At 42.2% G+C, this 19,892-nt stretch overlaps 1 protein-coding gene across 5 annotated transcripts in view; it reads right to left on the minus strand.

The window, feature by feature from the left end:
• KIF13A (kinesin family member 13A) overlaps positions 1-19,892 on the minus strand; it is a 242,705-nt gene that overhangs the window by 80,876 nt on the left and 141,937 nt on the right. For all 5 annotated transcript variants that reach the window (XM_077269946.1, XM_077269944.1, XM_077269945.1 and 2 more), the window contains 7 exons: positions 19,346-19,480; positions 18,387-18,499; positions 16,826-16,937; positions 15,638-15,850; positions 14,821-14,931; positions 10,978-11,112; positions 1,037-1,167 (listed from right to left, as the gene is read on the minus strand). In XM_077269946.1, the coding sequence (XP_077126061.1) occupies positions 1,037-1,167; positions 10,978-11,112; positions 14,821-14,931; positions 15,638-15,850; positions 16,826-16,937; positions 18,387-18,499; positions 19,346-19,480 (950 nt within the window). The remainder of the gene's footprint in view (positions 1-1,036; positions 1,168-10,977; positions 11,113-14,820; positions 14,932-15,637; positions 15,851-16,825; positions 16,938-18,386; positions 18,500-19,345; positions 19,481-19,892) is intronic.

Consider the following 19,892-nt stretch of genomic DNA (forward strand, 5'->3'; position numbering starts at 1 on the left):
TCATTATGAACTGCACGCCTCTTAATGAAATAGGAGCATCTGAGGAGTGACTTGTGCCTCTGGGCGCCTCGCCACAAATATTAATCCAGCCAGAAGTAAGATTTGAGGCATAAAAACACAACAGCTCATCATGAATTAGACGAGCTGTGGCGTGATGTGACAGCTCTGCCCATTTTGGTGGAACTGGGTGTACACTTTTTGCCTAACTCAATGTAGCACAAAAATTTAGCGACTTTTCATACCAATTTTCAAGAATTCTGGCAAAATTGCTTTGATGAATGTGGGCCTTGGTGTTTCAGTGAGTTGAGGAGGAGACAGAAGGGAATCAGCTTGGGAAGGACAACTGATTTGCTTTGAGAGTTTTTTGCCAACAGATATAGCTTCACTCAGTATTCTAAGGAGGAATGCACACTATGCACAAAAGTGGCCATTCCTGGATCTAAATAGGAAAGGATTCTTTACAGTTAGAGCACTCGGACTGTAGAATGCCCGGCCAACAGAGGAAGCAATGGCATATACTATAACAGCATTTAAAAATGTGGTTGGTGCTTTTCACACAAAAACTGAACTTGTGGGATATAAATAATGTAGTGATACAGTATAATTAGCTGAAAAAGACCTGGATGCACCTATGTGTCTTTGTAACCCACAAAGAGTGAAATTGCATGTACAAAAACCGGCAGTGGAGTAAAAAAACTGCAATATACAGGGTAGGGCTGAATTATAGCTCTGTTTTATATGAAATCGGCTGCCAATAGGTGCAGGACAACCCAACTATACCTCCGTTCGCATGCCTTGGATTTTTATTAGCACACAGGTTCATTCTGATGGATTCCACAGGAACCGTACAGGGAAACAAATGGTGTGCTGGTCGATGGGATCTGTATATACAGAAGTGCTCTATTCTAGGATAATAATAATGGTGTAGCCATGGTAGTAAGGAGGTGGGTAGGATGGAGCAAACATTTACTACTGGACAATGAGGCTCGTGACTAGACATTGCTTCAATATTCTAGAGGTCACTTGTTTGGCTTACCGAGCATTTTCTTTTGGTGTAAGAGTAATTTCCCCATCAGAAGCTACATCTATTAGGCAATGCTCAGCCTGAATCCCAATACCGAAGAGCTGTATGTCCTGAGAAGTGTCCGCACCCACTCTGTTGTGGTCCTGTCGAAAATTGCAAATGGAGATTATACAATACAGATATACAATATAATACGCACACACGTAAAGAAGCACTGCCATGAAACTTTTTATTGCCTAAACCTGTGTAAATGTATATAGTGTTGAGTGTGTTAATATGCTCACTCATCAATCACAGTCATCCCCGCTTTCCAGCTCTGGTCCTCTTCTGGGTCACATGACTACTATTCTGATTTGCGAGGTCACATTGGGATCCATGTATGAGCTGGAAGTCACTTTTAACCATGTAAGTCTATGGAACCTCGTTCTTGTGCTCCATAGACTTACAATGTGCAACTTCCGGCTCACACATAGAGAACAGTGTGCAGGGAATGGGACTCCAGCTCACTAATCTTGCACAGAGGTGGACGGGCACATGAGCTTGTCAGACATTAAAGGGGAAAGGATATCCTGCACTCCTTAAGTGGTCTAAATTCTTCCAGTTTATTTCGGAATATAAATGAAGACAGAACAGCTCAGTCAGCAAAACCAACACATTTTAACCAGAAGGTCTTAATCATGGTATTTTGATCCTCCGATCGAAACGTGTTGGTTTTGCTGACTTAGCTGTCCTGTCTAAACTTATGCTCCAGAAATGAACTTGAAGATTTTAGTCCACTTTTGGTGTGACGGATATCCTTTCACCATAGACCCCAGTGTGATCCAGCAACTTAGACGAGAGGTCATGTGACCCAGAAGAAGACCAGAGCGGCACTGGAAGCTGGAGAAGACCGCAATCGGTGAGAATATTAACGCACTTACCCAACACTACATAGACGGTTACACAGGTTTAGGCGATAAAAAGTTTCATAGGACTTCTTGTTTAACTTGATCATTATGGTTTTTACATAAATGCATTGCAGCTCTTTGGGTATGTGCACACGATGCAGATTTGGTGCAGAATTTTCTGCACAAAATCTGCATCTTCTGGCAGAAAACGCAGCTGACAATTCCTGCGTTTTTTTATGCGTTTTTATGCGTTTTTTGCAGTGCAGTATTGGTGCAGTTTTTTAGTGCGTTTTTTGTGCATTTATTTGTGCGTTTTTTTTATGCTGATTTGTCAGCTTTTTTAACGCTAAATAAAGAGATAAAGTTTAAAAAATATATATATATATATTTACGTGATAAGGGGTTAACGTCACCTTGACATTGTAAGGCTACGTTCACATTTGCGTTGCTGGGGGCAGCGTCGGCGACGCAACCAACAACGCAGCGTTTTGCAAAGCATGCGTTGTCATAAGATCCTACAGATCGGGAATTTCAGCGCAGGGAAAACGCTACAAGTAGCGTCCCCTGCGCCCTGTCTTGTGCGTCTATATGACGCATGCGTCGTAAAACGCAGTACAACGCATACCGGCGCATGTCCATGCGCCCCCCATGTTAAAGATAGGGGCGCATGACGCATGCGTCGGTATGCGTCGTCGACGCTGCGCCCAACAACGCAAATGTGAACGTAGCCTAAGGTGACAACCCCAGTTAATAATGGAGAGGCGTCTATAAAGACGCCTATCCATTATTAACCCCTCAAAAAAATTGGCGTAGGCTCCCGCCCAATTTTCATGTCCAGAAAGGGAAAGCCAGCGACTGCAGGCTGCTAATTTGTAGCCAGGGAAGGGGTTAATCTTCCCAGGCTATGAATATCAGCCCACAGCTGTCTGCGTGGCCTTACTGGCTATTAAAATAGGAGGACCCCAGAAAAAAAAATATGGGGTCCCCCTATATTTTATAGCCAGAAAAGGCTACGCAGACAGCTGCGGGCTGATATTCATAGCCTAGAGAGGGGCCATGGATATTGCACCCCCCCCCCCCCCCGGCTACAACTACCAGCCCGCACGCAGCCGCCCCAGAAATGGCGCATCTCTAAGATGCGCCAAATCTGGCGCTTAGCCTCTCTCTTCCCACTCCCGTGTAGCGGTGGGATATGGGGTAATAAGGGGTTAATGTCACCTTGACATTGTAAGGTGACGTTAACCCCAGTTAAAAATGGAGAGGCGTCTATAAGACGCCTATCCATTATTAACCCCAAATTACTGAACACAAAAAAAAAAAAGACACAGGAAAAAGTATTTCAATATTCTAAATTTTACCATACTTACAAATCCCTTGATGATCTGTAGTCTTTTCCGACGTAGTCCATTAATATCGAGTGTCCCACGACGATCTGCCATGGAGAACAGTCACATCAGGAGATGTGACTGCTCTCCTCTCCACGGCTTCCCAAACACAATGACAGGAGCTAAAGCTCCTGCAGTGTGCCTGCACATGCGCACAAGTTTACCTGAGTTCAATGAACTCCGAGACTCTCGCTTTGCGACACTGGCGCGTGAGAAATTTCACGGCAGTTCAATTGCCGTAAAGTGAGCTCCCGGAGTTCATTTAACTCCAGGAAACGAACGGGCAGCTCCGATGCACTGCAGGAGCGATTAACTCCTGCAGTGTATCACCGGAGGACGTTGTGGGACAACCTAAATTATGGATTACGACGGAAAAGATTTTTTTTTTTTTATTTTGGGACAAGGATGATCGTGGATGGTGGCCTTCGGGGACGTATGTGGTGAGTATGTACTACATGTAAATGTGTGTGTTTTTAACCCATTGTAGTCAGTCGCCTGACGATGGGACAACTCTCCCATCATCACATTTCGATGGGAGAAGTAGTCCCACCCGACGAATGACTACAATGAGTCACTACTGACAGACACACACAAACACACAGACAGGCACACACACACACACACACTATACATACCATTTCTACCATACGCCTCACATCGATCCCCATCCGACAGTATGACTCCGCCCACACACTTCCTCCACATCACTGACGTCACTTCCGTCTGCTGCGGTTTTGACACCCAAATCCGCATAAAATCTGCAGATCGTTTTTACATCTGCAGTTTTTATGCGAATTTGACCCACAAAATGGGAGTCAATGGGTGCAGAAACGCTGCAGTTCTGCACAAAAGAAGTGACATGCACTTCTTTGAAATCTGCAGCGTTTCTGCACGGATTTTTCTGCACCATGTGCACAGCTTTTTTTTTTTCACACTGATTTACATTGTACTGTAAATCACAGTGCAGTTCTGCAGCGTTTCTGCAGCAGAAAAAAACGCTGCAGAACTGCACTAAATCTACATGGTGTGCACATAGCCTTAAAGCAAACTGGCAAAAGACAGAAGATTGCTAGTGCTGCACACACTGTGCACAGTGAGGATTCGCTGGTTTCTGAGCCGGGAACAGTAGTGATGTATGCGTTATGCATACTCCCAGGCTGAGCCCGTCTAGTGGGCGTGAGCTAGTGACGCAGCCGTCTAGTGGGCGCAAGCTAGTGACGCAGCCGTCTAGCGGGCGCAAGCTAGTGACGCAGCCGTCTAGTGGGCGCAAGCTAGTGACGCAGCCGTCTAGTGGGCGCGAGCTAGTGACGCAGCTGTCTAGTGGGTACGAGCTAGTGACGCAGCCGTCTAGTGGGCGCAAGCTAGTGATGCAGCCGTCTACTGGGTACGAGCTAGTGATGCAGCTGTCTAGTGGGCGCAAGCTAGTGATGCAGCCGTCTAGTGGGCGCAAGCTAGTGACGCAGCCGTCTAGTGGGCGCAAGCTAGTGACGCAGCCATCTAGTGGGCGCAAGCTAGTGACGCAGCCGTCTAGTGGGCGCAAGCTAGTGACGCAGCCGTCAAGTGGGCGCAAGCTAGTGACGCAGCCGTCTAGTGGGCGCAAGCTAGTGAAGCAGCCGTCTAGTGGGCGCAAGCTAGTGACGCAGCCGTCTAGTGGGCGCAAGCTAGTGACGCAGCCGTCTAGTGGGCGCAAGCTAGTGACGCAGCCGTCTAGTGGGCGCAAGCTAGTGACGCAGCCGTCTAGTGGGCGCGAGCTAGTGATGCAGCCGTCTAGTGGGTGCAAGCTAGTGACGCAGCCGTCTAGTGGGCGTGAGCTAGTGACGCAGCCTTCTAGTGGGCGCGAGCTAGTGAAACAGCTGTCTAGTGGGGGTGGCCTTGTTCAATACAAGTTTATGGAGAGAGGCCAAGCCCACTGTACTGGCTCTGGTCGGGAGTATGCATAACACATACATCACCGCTGTTCCCGGCTCAGTAACCGGCAAATCCTCTAAGTACACAGTGCATACATTGGGGGGATTCATAAGTCTGCAGTCACACAGCAGCATGACTGCAGACTTATCATTTTAGACCAGACAATCCCTTTAATTAAATTGTGACCGATAGCTTCCATTTCTATATCCGCACAGCAGCTGTAGTCCATAGGAATAGGTTGAATTTGCATTGAGATTTTATGTGACTTTCATGGAACTGTCAACAAATGAAATAAAAAATGAAGAGCTGATTACGTTTGCTGTAAATCTCACAATGATTAGTTACAGAAGCTAAAGCAAGTTGTGCACAGATAACATTGGAAATCTTGTGTGAGAAAAAGTCTGAGTTAGCCCCAGCCTAAAAAGAAAAAATATCTGATTAATTCAAGAAGTGTCAACCAGTGTCGCCGGGCACAGAACCGACAGTTTTGATAATAGTTGTAATTTTGTAGTTACAAAGTCAGTGGTAAAAAGGCTGGAGGACAGGACAAATATTAACAGTTCCTGATACAACTTTGGGCAAATATACTTTGCTGTCCAAAAGATCACATTTGGTGTACACTCTATACCCCTGCTCTACACTTCATAGTAGGTACAGGAGACACAAATGCTCAGGGAAAGGGGTATTCCAGACTCCTTGTACATTTACTGCATATCCACATACTGTACAACAGTAAGAAAAGAATAAAACTAACAAAAAACATATCTAATATTACTTAATATACAGTACAGACAAACAGTTTGGACACACCTTCTCATTTAAAGATTTTTCTGTATTTTCATGACTATGAAAATTGTAAATTCACACTGAAGGCATCAAAACTATGAATTAACACATGTGGAATTATATTCTTAACAAAAAAGTGTGAAACTGAAAATATGTCTTACATTCTAGGTTCTTCAAAGTAGCCACCTTTTGCTTTGATGATTGCTTTACACACTCTTGGCATTCTCTTGATGAGCTTCAAGAGGTAGTCACAGAAAATGTTCTTCCAACAATCTTGTACTTGTTGGCCCTTTTGCCCTCACTCTGCGGTCCAGCTCACCCCAAACCATCTCGATTGGGTTCAGGTCTGGTGACTGTAAAGGCTAGGTCATCGGACGTAGCACCCCATCACTCTCCTTCTTGGTCAAATAGCCCTTACACAGCCTGGAGGTGTGCTTGGGGTCATTGTTCTGTTGAAAAATAAATGATGGTCCAACTAAACGAAAACTGGATGGAATAGCATGCCGCTGCAAGATGCTGTGGTAGCCATGCTGGCTCAGTATGCCTTCAATTTTGAATAAATCCCCAACAGTGTTACCAGCAAAGCACCCCCACACCATCACACCTCCTCCTCCAAGCTTCACGGTGGGAACCAGGCATGCAGAGTCCATCCGTTCACCTTTTCTGCATCGCACAAAGACACGGTGGTTGGAACCAAAGATCTAAAATTTGGACTCATCAGACCAAAGCACAGATTTCCAGTCCATTCATTGTGTTCTTTAGCCCAAACAAGTCTCTTCTGCTTGTTGCCTGTCCTTAGCAGTGGTTTCCTAGCAGCTATTTTACCATGAAGGCCTGCTGCACAAAGTCTCCCCTTAACAGTTCTTGTAGAGATGTGTCTGCTGCTAGAACTCTGTGTGGCATTGACCTGGTCTCTAATCTGAGCTGCTGTTAACCTGCGATTTCTGAGGCTGGTGACTCGGATAAACTGATCCTCAGAAGCAGAAGAGACTCTTGGTCTTCCTTTCCTGGGGAGGTCCTCATGTGAGCCAGTTACTTTGTAGCGCTTGATGGGTTTTGCAACTGCACTTGGGGACACTTTCAAAGTTTTCCCAATTTTTCAGACTGACTGACCTTCATTTCTTAAAGTAATGATGGCCACTTTTTTTTTTTACTTAGAATTTGTATTATGGCAAGAGAAAAGCAGCTAACAGTCTATTCAGTAGGACTATCAGCTGTGCATCCACCAGACTTCTGTTCAACACAACTGATGGTTCCAACCCCATTTATAAGGCAAGAAATACCACTTATTAAACCTGACAGGGCACACCTGTGAAGTGAAAACCATTTCCAGTGACTACCTCTTGAAGCTCATCAAGAGAATGCCAAGAGTGTGCAAAGCAGTCATCAAAGCAAAAGGTGGCTACTTTGAAGAACCTAGAATATAAGACATATTTTCAGTTGTTTCACACTTTTTTGTTAAGTACCGTATATAATTCCACATGTGTTAATTCATAGTTTTGATGCCTTCAGTGTGAATTTACAATTTTCATAATCATGAAAATACAGAAAAATCTTTAAATGAGAAGTTGTGTCCAAACTTTTGGTCTGTACTGTATTTACAGGGAACGTGACATGTCCCCAAACGCTGTTAAACTGCAGTTTATGAACGTTCTAGTGCTGTCTGGACGCCTTAGTGAAAGCCAGGCAACTGGGAGAAAATTAACTCTATTCCTCTCAGGAGCCTCCGGCTTTCAGTGATAGAGGTGGTGCCCGCCTTGGCTACAGTCAGTCATCGCTCACAGAATTGTGATCGGCTACTGTATGCACGCCCCGACACTTTGACTGCTTACTGTGCACAGATACACTGCAGAGTGAGGCATCAATCGAACTGTCAGGGAATTCATACTGCCGCTCACGGAGTACTGAGCAGTAAATGTAGCGACTCCAGGCCTCTATGACTGAAAGCCGGCAGCACTTGGGAGGAATAAAGGGAATTTTGGCAGCTGCGCTTTGAGCAAGTAGACAGCATTGTAACATTATTAACCTGCAGATTAAACCTGTGTCTGCAGGTTAATAGCGTTTGGGAACAGTTTTTCTTCAACTTATTCGATTCTTTATCAGACATGTTCAAGGTTGTTTAGGAGAAATCTGTTTAACCCTTCCTGCTGAAGCCAGTTTTGGCTTTTATGCTATACCAATTTTGTGTCGCTTCTTTATTTTCTTGTTCCAAGAGCCAACAAATTTTTTGTTTTTCCATTGATGTTACCATATGAGGGATTGTTTTTCCAGATGAGATCTATTTGTCAATGGCATTAGATGATATTGGGGTATATATCACAAAACACAATTTATAGTTCGGTATAATTGTCATTGTATATTTAATTCAGTTGCTCAATAGAATAATGACAATACTGAATTTACCATTTATGTTTTACTACTTTTGTAGAAAAAATTACTTAAAATAAAAATCATTTTCAGATTTGTATACTCTTAACTTTTTATGTATGTTGTAGTTTTTACTGGTACTATTTTTAGGCACTTTTTTTTCTATTGCAAACATGAAAAAAAAAGAAAAAAAAACATTAAATCAGAAAAGTATTTTTATGTAATTTTTGACACTGTAAAAAATTCAACATGCAGTATAATTGACACATTATCATTTGCTTTGCAACTCTATACAATTTAGGCGATAACCAAATTATGTAATTTTTTTTAAAAGTATAAGTACTTTTGTACAAGAAAATCACTTTTTAAAAAAATATTTATTTTTTCTTTGTCTTATTCTAAAATCATACCTATCTTTTTTTTTTTTTTTTTTTTTTTAAAGTGCTGTATAAGGCACTTTTTTTTTTGCAAAACACATTACCGTATTTTTCAGACTATAAGACGCACTGGACTATAAGACGCAGACAGGTTTTAGAGGTGGAAAATAGGGAAAAAATATCTGAAGCAAAAAAGGTGGTAAAATATTTAATAACCTACTATTATATGTGTTGTTATTATATATAACAGTATGTTATGTTGGAAGCTACGGGACCAGTGTGGTAGCTGTAAAGTACTATATGAAGACGCTGGAGGGTGAGTATAAGAATGGGGGCACAGGGATTATATTTAAAGCACCACTCCAGCACTGAAAAATAAAACTGGATTGCAGCTTTAAGAACCCATGGGAGAACTATAACTCCCAGCATGTCCTGCAGATCCTATGGCATGCTGGGAGTTATAGTTCACCACAGGAGTGGTAGAGTGCTTTATTGTGTGTTGTAAAGACTAACCTTTTAATTGTGGCAACCAGCCACTGTGGTGAGGTAAAATGCTGGAGCATCCCATGACTGCACACACAGAGCCCTCCCTCTTGTTGCCTCTCCACAGCACAGGAGTAAGCTTGCAGATTGTAGTGTGGTGTCTGCTGGACCTGTGATGACATCAGAAGAGGGAGGGCTCTGTGCTGCTCCAGCCCGCCCACTCCTGACATCACACAGGTCCTTGTGCTGGAGCACTCAGCATCCAGCACAGCCAGGCAGGTATGCAGCCGTCTCCTCCGGCCCCTGCTGCTGCTGTTCTCTCCTTCACCAGACACAGATTTCCCCAGCTGCTGCAGGAATCCAGCGCTGGGGAAACCATGTGTGTCCCTGTGAAGGAGTATTCATTTGCTGCTCCCTGTTCACTGCTCAGCTGACAGGTGGGCGGGGAAGCAGCTAATGAATATTCACTGCACTTTAATGATCGGGAACATGTGGTTTCCCCAGCATTGATTCCTGAAGCCAGACAGGGACATTTTTCTGCCTCCTGCCTCCCAGTGCTCTCACTCGCTGCTGCCCCCTCCCCAAGTTACATCCCTACCATAAGATGCACCCACACTTTCCTCCCAAATTTGGAGGAAAAAAAGTGCGTCTTATGGTCAGAAAAATATGGTAGTTTTTATTAGTATAATTTTGCAATAAATACAACTTTTTGATCAGCTTATATTTCATTTTGTGAGGCAAGATGAACAAACAAAAACAGCTCTTTATGGTATAGTTATATTACTTGCACAATTAGTACAATGCATTATGCTGTCAATTAGTGTTTAAATAACTGGTAGAGAGTGAGGACCTGCCTCCAATCTAATAAGCCATAGTGTATGGCAGACGCCAGAGAAAAATCTACTTCAACAGTATTACATTATAGCTAAGGAATGATTCATTCTATAACATGTTTTATTATCTTGATTTATTTTAGTGATCATTTCCATAAAATCAGACAGGTTTTTATTAACCACCCTAATTTATAAAAGGAAAAAAAAGCTTCCTAAAAGTATGATGAAGCGACTGACAATTATGTGAAAGGTGACACTGACAATGGTGAGAAAAATATACAGTCAGCAAAATTCCCATACGGTTCCTCATAATCCCATAGTTGCATCTCATAGTTAAAAAATTAAGGAGTGGCACCAGCAGGTGTCAATAAAACCAAGAAATTCAAGGCTATGTTCCCACAATCAGCATTTTATGTTGCAGATTTTCTGCTGCCTTTCTGCACCTATTAGGTAAATTAGAGTACTTTCGTTTTTGTGTGCATTTTTTTTTTTTACATTGTTTTATTGCAGTTTTATCACCGCATTGTTTTCTCTTGTTTGATAGGTCATGTTTTACCAAAGCTGCATTGTTTTTGACATTTCCTGGTATTTGGCTTTGATAAAACTTTATTGATACAGTCATGTGCGGATTACATGTTTCTGACGCAGTCTGACGCTGAATGACACTGAAAACACATTAATTACTTGAGGATTTTCCGCATCTAAACGCAAGTATACAAGAAAAATCTGCACATCTGCACAAGGGAAACTGGCATGTTGCGGATTTGAAACCGTTTATACTCAGTAAAAAAGAAGAACCATGGGTATTGGATTTCTATAACTCCCCATTAAACTAAATGTCCACCGACAGGTGAAAAATCACTGATGTGCAGACATTTAACTGTGCAAAATCGGGTAATGTGAACCCACCTTTAGTTATCATCTTACCTTTAGATAATAGACTAACAGTTCGTTGAGTGCAGGGTCGGCATTGAGATTTACCAAGTAACATTTGTCATCACCAACTTTAATACCAGATGACTGGAGAGAAATGCCCATGCTCTCCAGCTGCTTCTGCCTCTCCTGGGTGAAGAGAAATGACAAGTGAACCATGGAGATGTATACTGAATATATTCTTCATCAGGCGAATAGACTTTGATCAAATTTCAAATAACACTGCTAGAAAATGAATGTAATTTGATCATAAATTATGTTGTTTTGTCAATGCCATTTCTCTGGTTCATTACATAAATCCAAGCATAAAGTGTACACCCCTTTCGGGTGCTGATTGACACACTACATCATCCGTGCGCTGTACGTATTTTTTTTACTGACCCATAGACTTGTATCGGCTCTTTTCATCCATCACACCAGATGAAAAAACGGACATGTCTATGCAGGGACATACGGACAGTGAAAAAACAAGGAAATTTAAATAGCCCCAGAAATTAAAAAAATGGGTATGTGTTCTGTCAGTGAAAAACTGATACAACACAGACGTGTGAATGAAGTCTAAAGTGAATTTCTATTGAAAAGCGATCCATGATGGCTTCTTCGCACCCGCTGCCCTGAAGTGACATGTTTCTTCTAATAAGTGCTCCAAGGGAGAGACCCGTCACTGGCAGCGGGCGGGGAGAAGCCACCAGGGCCCCACCTGTCTGACTAGTCCTTTGTGCAGCTCGATCCCTGGCAATTATTAACCCCTTCACCCCGAAGCCTGTTTTGACCTTCCTGACCAGGCCAATTTTTACAATTCTAACCACTGTCACTTTATGAGGTAATAACTCTGGAACGCTTCAACAGATCCCGGTGATTCTGCGACTATTTTCTCGTGACATATTGTACTTCATGTTAGTTGTAAAATTTCTTCAATATGACTTGAATTTTGAAATTTGGCAAAAATGTTGAAAATTTTTGCCCCAGAGTCATATCGCACAAAATAGTTATTAAATAACATTTCCCACATGTCTACTTTACATCAGAACAATTTTGGAAACAATTTTTTTTGTTAGTAAGCTTTAAGGGTTAAAAGTTGACCAGCGATTTCTAATTTTTCCAATAAAATGTACAAAACCATTTTTTTAGGGACCACCTCACATTTGAAGAGAATCCAAACAAAGAGGAAAGTAGCAACACTTCCGTTTTGTGACAAAGAAACCTTAGTCCTTTATTTCCAATATAAATTCATGGACAAGGTAAACAGGGCAGGGACAGTGCAGTAAAACGGACGACGGCCGTTTCGCGTTAACCACGCTTCCACGGGTCCAGCGTGGTTAACGCGAAACGGCCGTCGTCCTTTTTACTTGCACTGTCCCTGCCCTGTTTACCTTGTCCATTAATTTTTATTGGAAATAAAGGACTAAGGTTTCTTCGTCACAAAACGGAAGTGTTGCTGCTTTTCTCTTCGTTTGGATTTATCTACATGTTTCTTCCTGGCAAGCACCCTCCACCAAGTGACTTTACTCCCATAATGTGCCAATGATTCAGAGTCTGTCCCTCTATACCAGTAAGTAACTCATTACATTTATCTCAGTGCCATTCAATTTTTCTTCTATTTGGACTCATATTTGAAGTGAGTTTGGGGGTCAATATGACAGAAAATAGCCAAAAGTGACACCATTCTAAAAACTGCACCCCTCAAGGTGTGCAAAACCACATTCAAGAAGTTTATTAACCCTTCAGGTGCTTCACGAGAACTAAAGCAATGTGGAAAGAAAAAAATTAACATTTTACTTTTTTCACAAAAAATTTACTTTGGAACCAAACTTTTTTATTTTCACAAGGGTACCAGGAGAAAATGGACCACAAGATTTGTTGTGCAATTTCTCCTGAGTACGCTGATACCCAGCATGTGGGGGAAAGCCACTGTTTGTGCGCATGGCAGGCTCACAGAAGGGAGGGAGCACTGTTTGACTTTTTGAACGCAAAATTGGCTGGAATCAATGGCGGGCGCCATGTCGCGTTTGGAGACCCCCTGATGTTCCTAAACAGTGGAAACCCCCCAATTCTAACTCCAACCCTAACATAGCTCTAACCCTAATCACAACCCTAACCACAACCGTAACCCCAACACCACAACCCTAACCCCAACACTAACCCTAGCTCCAACCCTAATCATAGCTATAGCTCTAACCCCAACCCTAACCCAAATGGAAAAAAATATTTTATTATTTTTACCCTAAGGCTAGGTTCACATTGCGTTAGTGGGTGATCGCTAACGGACAGTGTTGCACGGCGAAAATGTCGCAATTAACGCCGTGCAACGGGTCCATTAGCGCACCCATTGACAGCAATGTAAATTTCGCCTGTAGCGCATCGCTAGCGCGTGCCTTTTTCGGCTCGCGCTAGCGATGTGCCGTTCTTTTGTAGCGCGCCTCGGATGCTGCTTGCAGCGTCCGGGGCGCGCCCGAGGTCCGTTCCCCGCTCTCGCAGATCGGGGATCTGCGAGAGCGGGGACGGTAGCGCGACCCCTAAACGCGGCCCCTACAAAAACATTGCGTTAGCGCAATCCGCTAGCGCTAGCACTAAACGGATTGCCCTAACGCAATGTGAACCTAGCCTAAGGGTGTGATAAAGGGTGGTTTGATTTGCTATTTTTTTATTTTGACCGCTGTGACAGGGTCTATCACAGGGATCAAAATGAAACAATAGGAAAAATCTTGTATTGTTGCCGGCTGGCAGATCTCGGAGGGCGTACTGCGCATGTGCCCGCCATTTTCTTCCCGGAAGAAGACACCGAGGTCCGGGGGACACAGCTGGAGGAACTGGAGGATGCGAGGTGGCTAAGGTTACTTTCACACTAGCGTTGGGCACTGCACGTCGCAATGCATCGTTGTGGAGAAAAAACGCATCCTGCAAAGTTGCCTGCAGGATGCGTTTTTTCTCCATAGACTTTTATTAGCGACGCATTGCGACGCAGTGCCACACGTCACAACCGTCGTGCGACGGTTGCGTCGTGTTTTGGCGGACTGCCGCCACAAAAAAACGTTACATGTAACTTTTTTTGTGCGTCGAGTCCACCATTTTCGACCGCGCATGCGCGGCCGAAACTCCGCCCCCTCCTCCCCGGACCTTGCAATGGGGCAGCGGAAGCGTCGTAAGACTGCTTCCGCTGCCCACGTTGGGCATTTCTTTCACAGCATGCGTCGGTACGTCGGCCCGACGCACTGCGACGGGCTCGTACCGACGCTAGTGTGAAAGCAGCCTAAGGGGACCCCATTTCTCTCTTCTCTGCTGTGATAGATCATATCAGAGGAGAGAGAAATAAATAGGAAATCGGACTTTTTTTTTTTTTTTTGCAGTTGCCGTTATTCCGTTAATAATGGAAATTGCAACACTGGGGACGGTAATAACCGAGACCCCAGAGATTTTCCGATGCTAGGGGGTGCTATAACCTTATTTCTCAGCGCCGTTAAAAAGCGGTCGTTAAGAGGTTAAAGAATATGGCATTTTGGTAATTCCAAATGTATAAATTAACATGGTTTGCTAATCAGTATATTCAGTGGTCAACTTTAATTTCTCGGGGTCCTCTCTCCATAGTGCCCGGTTAGGGTGATACTTCCATTGATGGCAACACCAACTCTTATACTGCCTTTTTATTGATTATTCACTACATCTTTCAGAATTGGATTATGTACCCAATAAAAACCTTACACTCTGAGTCAAAATGCTTCACTAGTATATTAAAAAATCTAATCTGAAAATAAATCTGTGGTCTGTGAAAAATAATCCTAAAAGACTTAATTTCGGTTAAACAGATTTTTTTTGCTATACTATGGTTAACACACGTACCTGAGCAATAGATTCCGTCTTCCTCAACTTCTCTTCCCAGGTGATTGTTAGCTCTCGGATTAATTTTTCAGATTCTTCTAATTTTTCCTTTAGTTCAGGTGCCTTCATGGACTGTGCATGGAAAATATCAAGCAGCCATACATATTTAATCGAGCCATCTGCTTCCTAACACTTATATCTGCTGCATATTAAAAACGGCAAAGAATAGAGGGCAGACTTGATTTGTAACAAAAAAAACTGAAAAAAAATCATGAAAATACAAATATGGACATATCCTTTATGACACATTGTGAACATGAATCATAAGGGAGCACAGAACAATAACATAAATAATTTATTTAATGATCGCATCATAGAATCTGCTTGTATTGTTCCTATACGAAACTCCTATAGTACGTGAAATAATGGATGTCAATGAAGGTAGGCTGACAGCAGCCTTGAGATCAGAATACTCTTTGGTGGCTAATACCACGCTTTATTTATTAAGAATAGGGACTACATGTACGAGTAAGGAGTGGCATTCACTCACACACAATGGATGCCCATTAACCAGCATAAATCAAAATGTGAATATAATGGAATACTCCCTTAAATATTTTAAATGTTCAAACTAACAAGGCCACTAAAAAAAAAATCTCAGGTCTACTCTTATAAGGATCCAATTACTTCTTAACGTAATGCATTTTGTTCATTTCTACATTAGATATCCCAGAGGAGTTCTGAGATAAATTTAAATTCATTAATTGAGGACAAAGAAGGAACATACACTGTATGAAATAAATAATTTATTTTTTTGGGGGAAAGGTAAGCTACTCACTTCGGCCTGTGATAGCTGCTCCTTCAGTTTCTCCACCTCTTCACGCAGCTCTCTGATAACTCTCGCGTTGGGATCCTCATTGACCACAGCATGGTTGACTATTCTTTTGGCCCGATCAGCATACCTTAAGGTTGAAAGTGTCTCTTCGTAGTTGTCTGCTGCTGGGCTGATTGTAGCAATCATGGCAGTTTTGCTATTTCCACCCAAATTGTCCTTAATTTCAAATAATATAGTTATTCAGAGGAGTTAGACGCTCATCAAAAGGTCAAAAATGTTTCTATTCACTCCAAAATATACAGATTATCTCCACCAGCCATACAGAGGCATGTGTATATCGCATTTTTCGGAGCACAACTTAAAGGGGTAATCCACTAATCGGACAACCCCTTCTCAATCACTAGGTTTCCCCCTTATAATATAATAACCACTATATTCCGCTCCAGTGCGGATATCCTGGGGCTCGTGTCACATTGCTATGTCAAGCAAAGGGAGAGGGCGGTCACATCTCTGACTTTGTCCGGAAGTCAGTTATGTCCATAGAAGGGGAGAGTGAAGTGACCGCTGATAGGCTGCAGGGCTTGTGTAACATAATGTTACATGAGCCCTGGGAGAGCCAGTGCCTACATCGCTAGAACAGAGCCCACACCAGAGGTGTGTATAGCTATTATTTTATAAGGGGGAAACACAGTGACTGAGAATGGTTTGTCAGAGTAGTGGACAAACCCTATAAAAATTTAAAGTCAAAATTATCTTCTGATACCAACATTGGAGATTTGAAATCACCGACTCAACGAAAGTAATTATCTTATATGCATCTAAAACTATAATAAGAGTTTACAAAGTTGTGGATCTACAGCTATTCTTCCCCATATATAAATGCATGCTTCGCTAGTCTGAGAGTACATGTGTTCTCAAGAAGAAAAGGGGAGTAAATGCTGCTAGCGACAAATCTACAATAGGAACTAAAGGATTGAGAATGTTGAAATCCAACCTGCCAACATTTGGAGTATGGGTAGAGTTGGGACATCTCCACACAAGGACAATAGGGCAGCTCTACCAAAAACAGCAGGTTCGGTTAAACATGTCAGAAGATAATTTTGACTGGATTTTCACTTTAAGAGCATCTAATTTTAAAAAATCATCTATCTAAAAATGTATGTTAAATTGTAAAATGTGTGGGGTTGCTACCTTAAGCAGCCAAGTGAGCACAGAATCTCTGTAAGGAACAAACTTGCTCTTTCCTTTCCCAGCAGCTTGATCAGCCAACGATGAGATCACCAACCCCAAAGTTGTCAAGGACCTTAGTAGAAAAATGGAAAAGAAGAAAAAAGTTAGATTCAAATTGTACCAGTATGTAATTATACAAAAACAGAATGAAGAATGCTTAGAAATAGAAAAAGGAGGCCATATTCCTATTTTACCCAGGTTTCAGTACTACACCTCAAAGCACAAGGGAAGGTGACTGACACACTGGAAAATATCTGTACATCATAGACCACAATCTTTTCAGTTTTACCCTAGAAGGTGAAATATTTGTCTATGTGAACCCCCTACAGATTAACTAGTACCTATCCACCACAGTTTACAACTGAACAATAGCTTCCAATGATGTCTACCTAGAGGCACAGGGTGAGACTGATGGGCGCCTTCCGGGAAGGGTCATGTCATATGGACGCTCATTTACACTAACGCCCGCTCATAATGAGGAGAAAAGCTCCACTGACTGCTTCTCTATGGTAACATTATAGTTTCCGGATGTATATCTATATGTATCTATGTAAACAACACACAAAGGAGAACTGCGCATCGGCCATATACTCACTACAGAATATGTAGACTAACTATAAAAATATGTATATTCTTGATTTAATATCTAAAACAAAATAAAAGTATAGATCATACAGTGCAAAATGGCATCACAGACAGCAGGAGCAGACAATAGTGGTACAACTTTGGTGTAATATGCTAGAAACAAAGCATATAAGCAATAGAGTACATTAAAAAAGGGATAAGATAATTGCATATTCATAGCTTGCTGCAAAAATGTCCGCCACAATGTGCATTTTGAAAATCAGGATCCGACGTGCGTTTCGGCTGACTGCCAAAGCGCGTAAAGGCGAGTGTTATTCCACCAGGAGAGGACAAATTATAGGCATGCAATTATCTTTACACTTGTGAAGTATATTCTTTTAAAACTTTATTACTGCTGAGCCCCAAAGCATCCACTCACTATTATGATGCCGACAGAGTTACTTTGGACATTGTTTGGCCTCTGAACTGGTCTTTTTCAGACATGCACAAAAAGGTAGCACACCATGTTATTGTGAATTCCTGGAAAAATATGAATATTGCAGGGGCGAAGGCCAGATAATGTGACTCTGCTAGCCTCATAATAGTGAATGGATCTGTCATGGTTTCTGTCAAAATTCCATTTCTTAGGAATTTTGAAAAATGTGTGTGTCTAACTCCTAACCCTATTCAAGCTGAATGTGATTTGCAGCCATTTGAAGAAGTCAAGAGGCACAATTAAAGGTCAGATAATGTGTCAGGTTGACCTGTCCTGGTTTAGATAATGGAATATTGACCTGTAAGAACCAGCATCCAATTTCTTAACTTTTCATTATCCCTTTAAACATGATATGATGTGAAATATCATCTTCAGCCGAAAAAAAGATTTAGTAATGAAAATTGCATCTGCCGACTACGTAGTGCTATTGGGTATTAGTGAAAACAATGGAAAGGCCCTTACTTGTTGATGTTACTTCCTTCCTTGAGGCGTTCTCCAGCAGCACCGGTTTTGGACACTCTCTCGCTACCAGCCAGGTCTACAAGGCTGACCTTACTGACACGTTCTCCTGAGTTCTAATTAGGAAAAATGAGAAGCATCAGCATCATCTCTGCAAATATATGTTGGGGAAAAGACAATTATTTGCAATATATTAATCCAGAAAGTCTGATGATCCTACACTTGTTTTCTACCAGAAAACTGTAATATAATGTGAAATTTCACAAGAAACTGTTAACGTTCACATCTTGAGATTCCAAAATGTGTCAGGTTAAGCACCACTGATTCAGACGATGCTACATTTATGAATGTCGTTTTGACCTTTATGAATCAGTGCCAAAACTTCTATAGTTCCTATGGAATTTCACAAGACCTGAAAACACAAGACTGAGCTGGGAAAATCAATTAGAAAGTTCCTTTTATAAAGTGATAGAAGCAGATTTTGAATCAAGCGGACATTTATCACATATTATTGTTGGGTCCAAACCAATCACCAGAACTGAAGTCCTGTGCTCCCGCCACGACCACATTGAAAAGAACGTCTAATGAAGCGCCGGTCAGGCATAGTGGGTGCCATGCCTTTCCAAGTCTACATTACCAACTAGGAGTACATTCATGTTGGTAAAGCCACCATTTTACTTCCAATGGATGCTGGGGCCGCCGTTGTCCTTGGTTAGCAAAAGAGATGTTCTAATGTGCCACCTACTGTGACTCGCCATAAAACAGGTCATTAAATTCTACTTTTAATATCCCCTGTGGTCACACCACAGAGAAACTACTCTGTCTGGAGGTTTGCCCACAGATTACACCTGGTTACTGGGAGTCCCAGCATGGAAACACTCTGTCTAGAGCAGAGAATCCCTTTTAACGCAACTCAAAAAAAAAATAAAAAAATACGTAGATAAATTAATTCAGATACTTACACCAGACTGATGGTCAAACAAGGTCTGCGTTAAAATAATGTTAAATACAGCATGTGATCGGCTGCTTTCTTCATTCATGTTTGTTGCAGCAACAGTGCGAGATTTATTTCCTTCGGACATTAAAGATTCAATATCCTAAAAAATCAAGAAACACAGGATGAGTAAAGAGTTTTTCGCCACATCATTGGCCACAGTACATTTTTTAACACTAAGAAAACAGAGGGTTTTTTTTAACCTAAAAGCACATTCATATAGTTCTACATCGTACATTTCACTTTCATAATTTGACAACCAATGGTCAATAACACATTTCGCCCATAGATGTAGGCAGTACCAGCTCCGACAGGGAGGAGAGAGCGTCATAGGCTATGTTTTGAGGGTAAATTTTTACCCCGGGCGTTCCAATTCACCAAACAATTTTGCCCCTATCTATATAATGGGGAAAAAGTGAAAGGAAAAGTGTTGGAAGCAAATTGACAGCTGCCAGATGTGAACAAGGGGGACTTAAAGAGTGAGAGCGATGGCGCCAAAGAGTATATACCGTACA

This window comes from Ranitomeya variabilis, chromosome 6, assembly GCF_051348905.1.
Source record: "Ranitomeya variabilis isolate aRanVar5 chromosome 6, aRanVar5.hap1, whole genome shotgun sequence".
NCBI lineage: Eukaryota > Metazoa > Chordata > Amphibia > Anura > Dendrobatidae > Ranitomeya > Ranitomeya variabilis.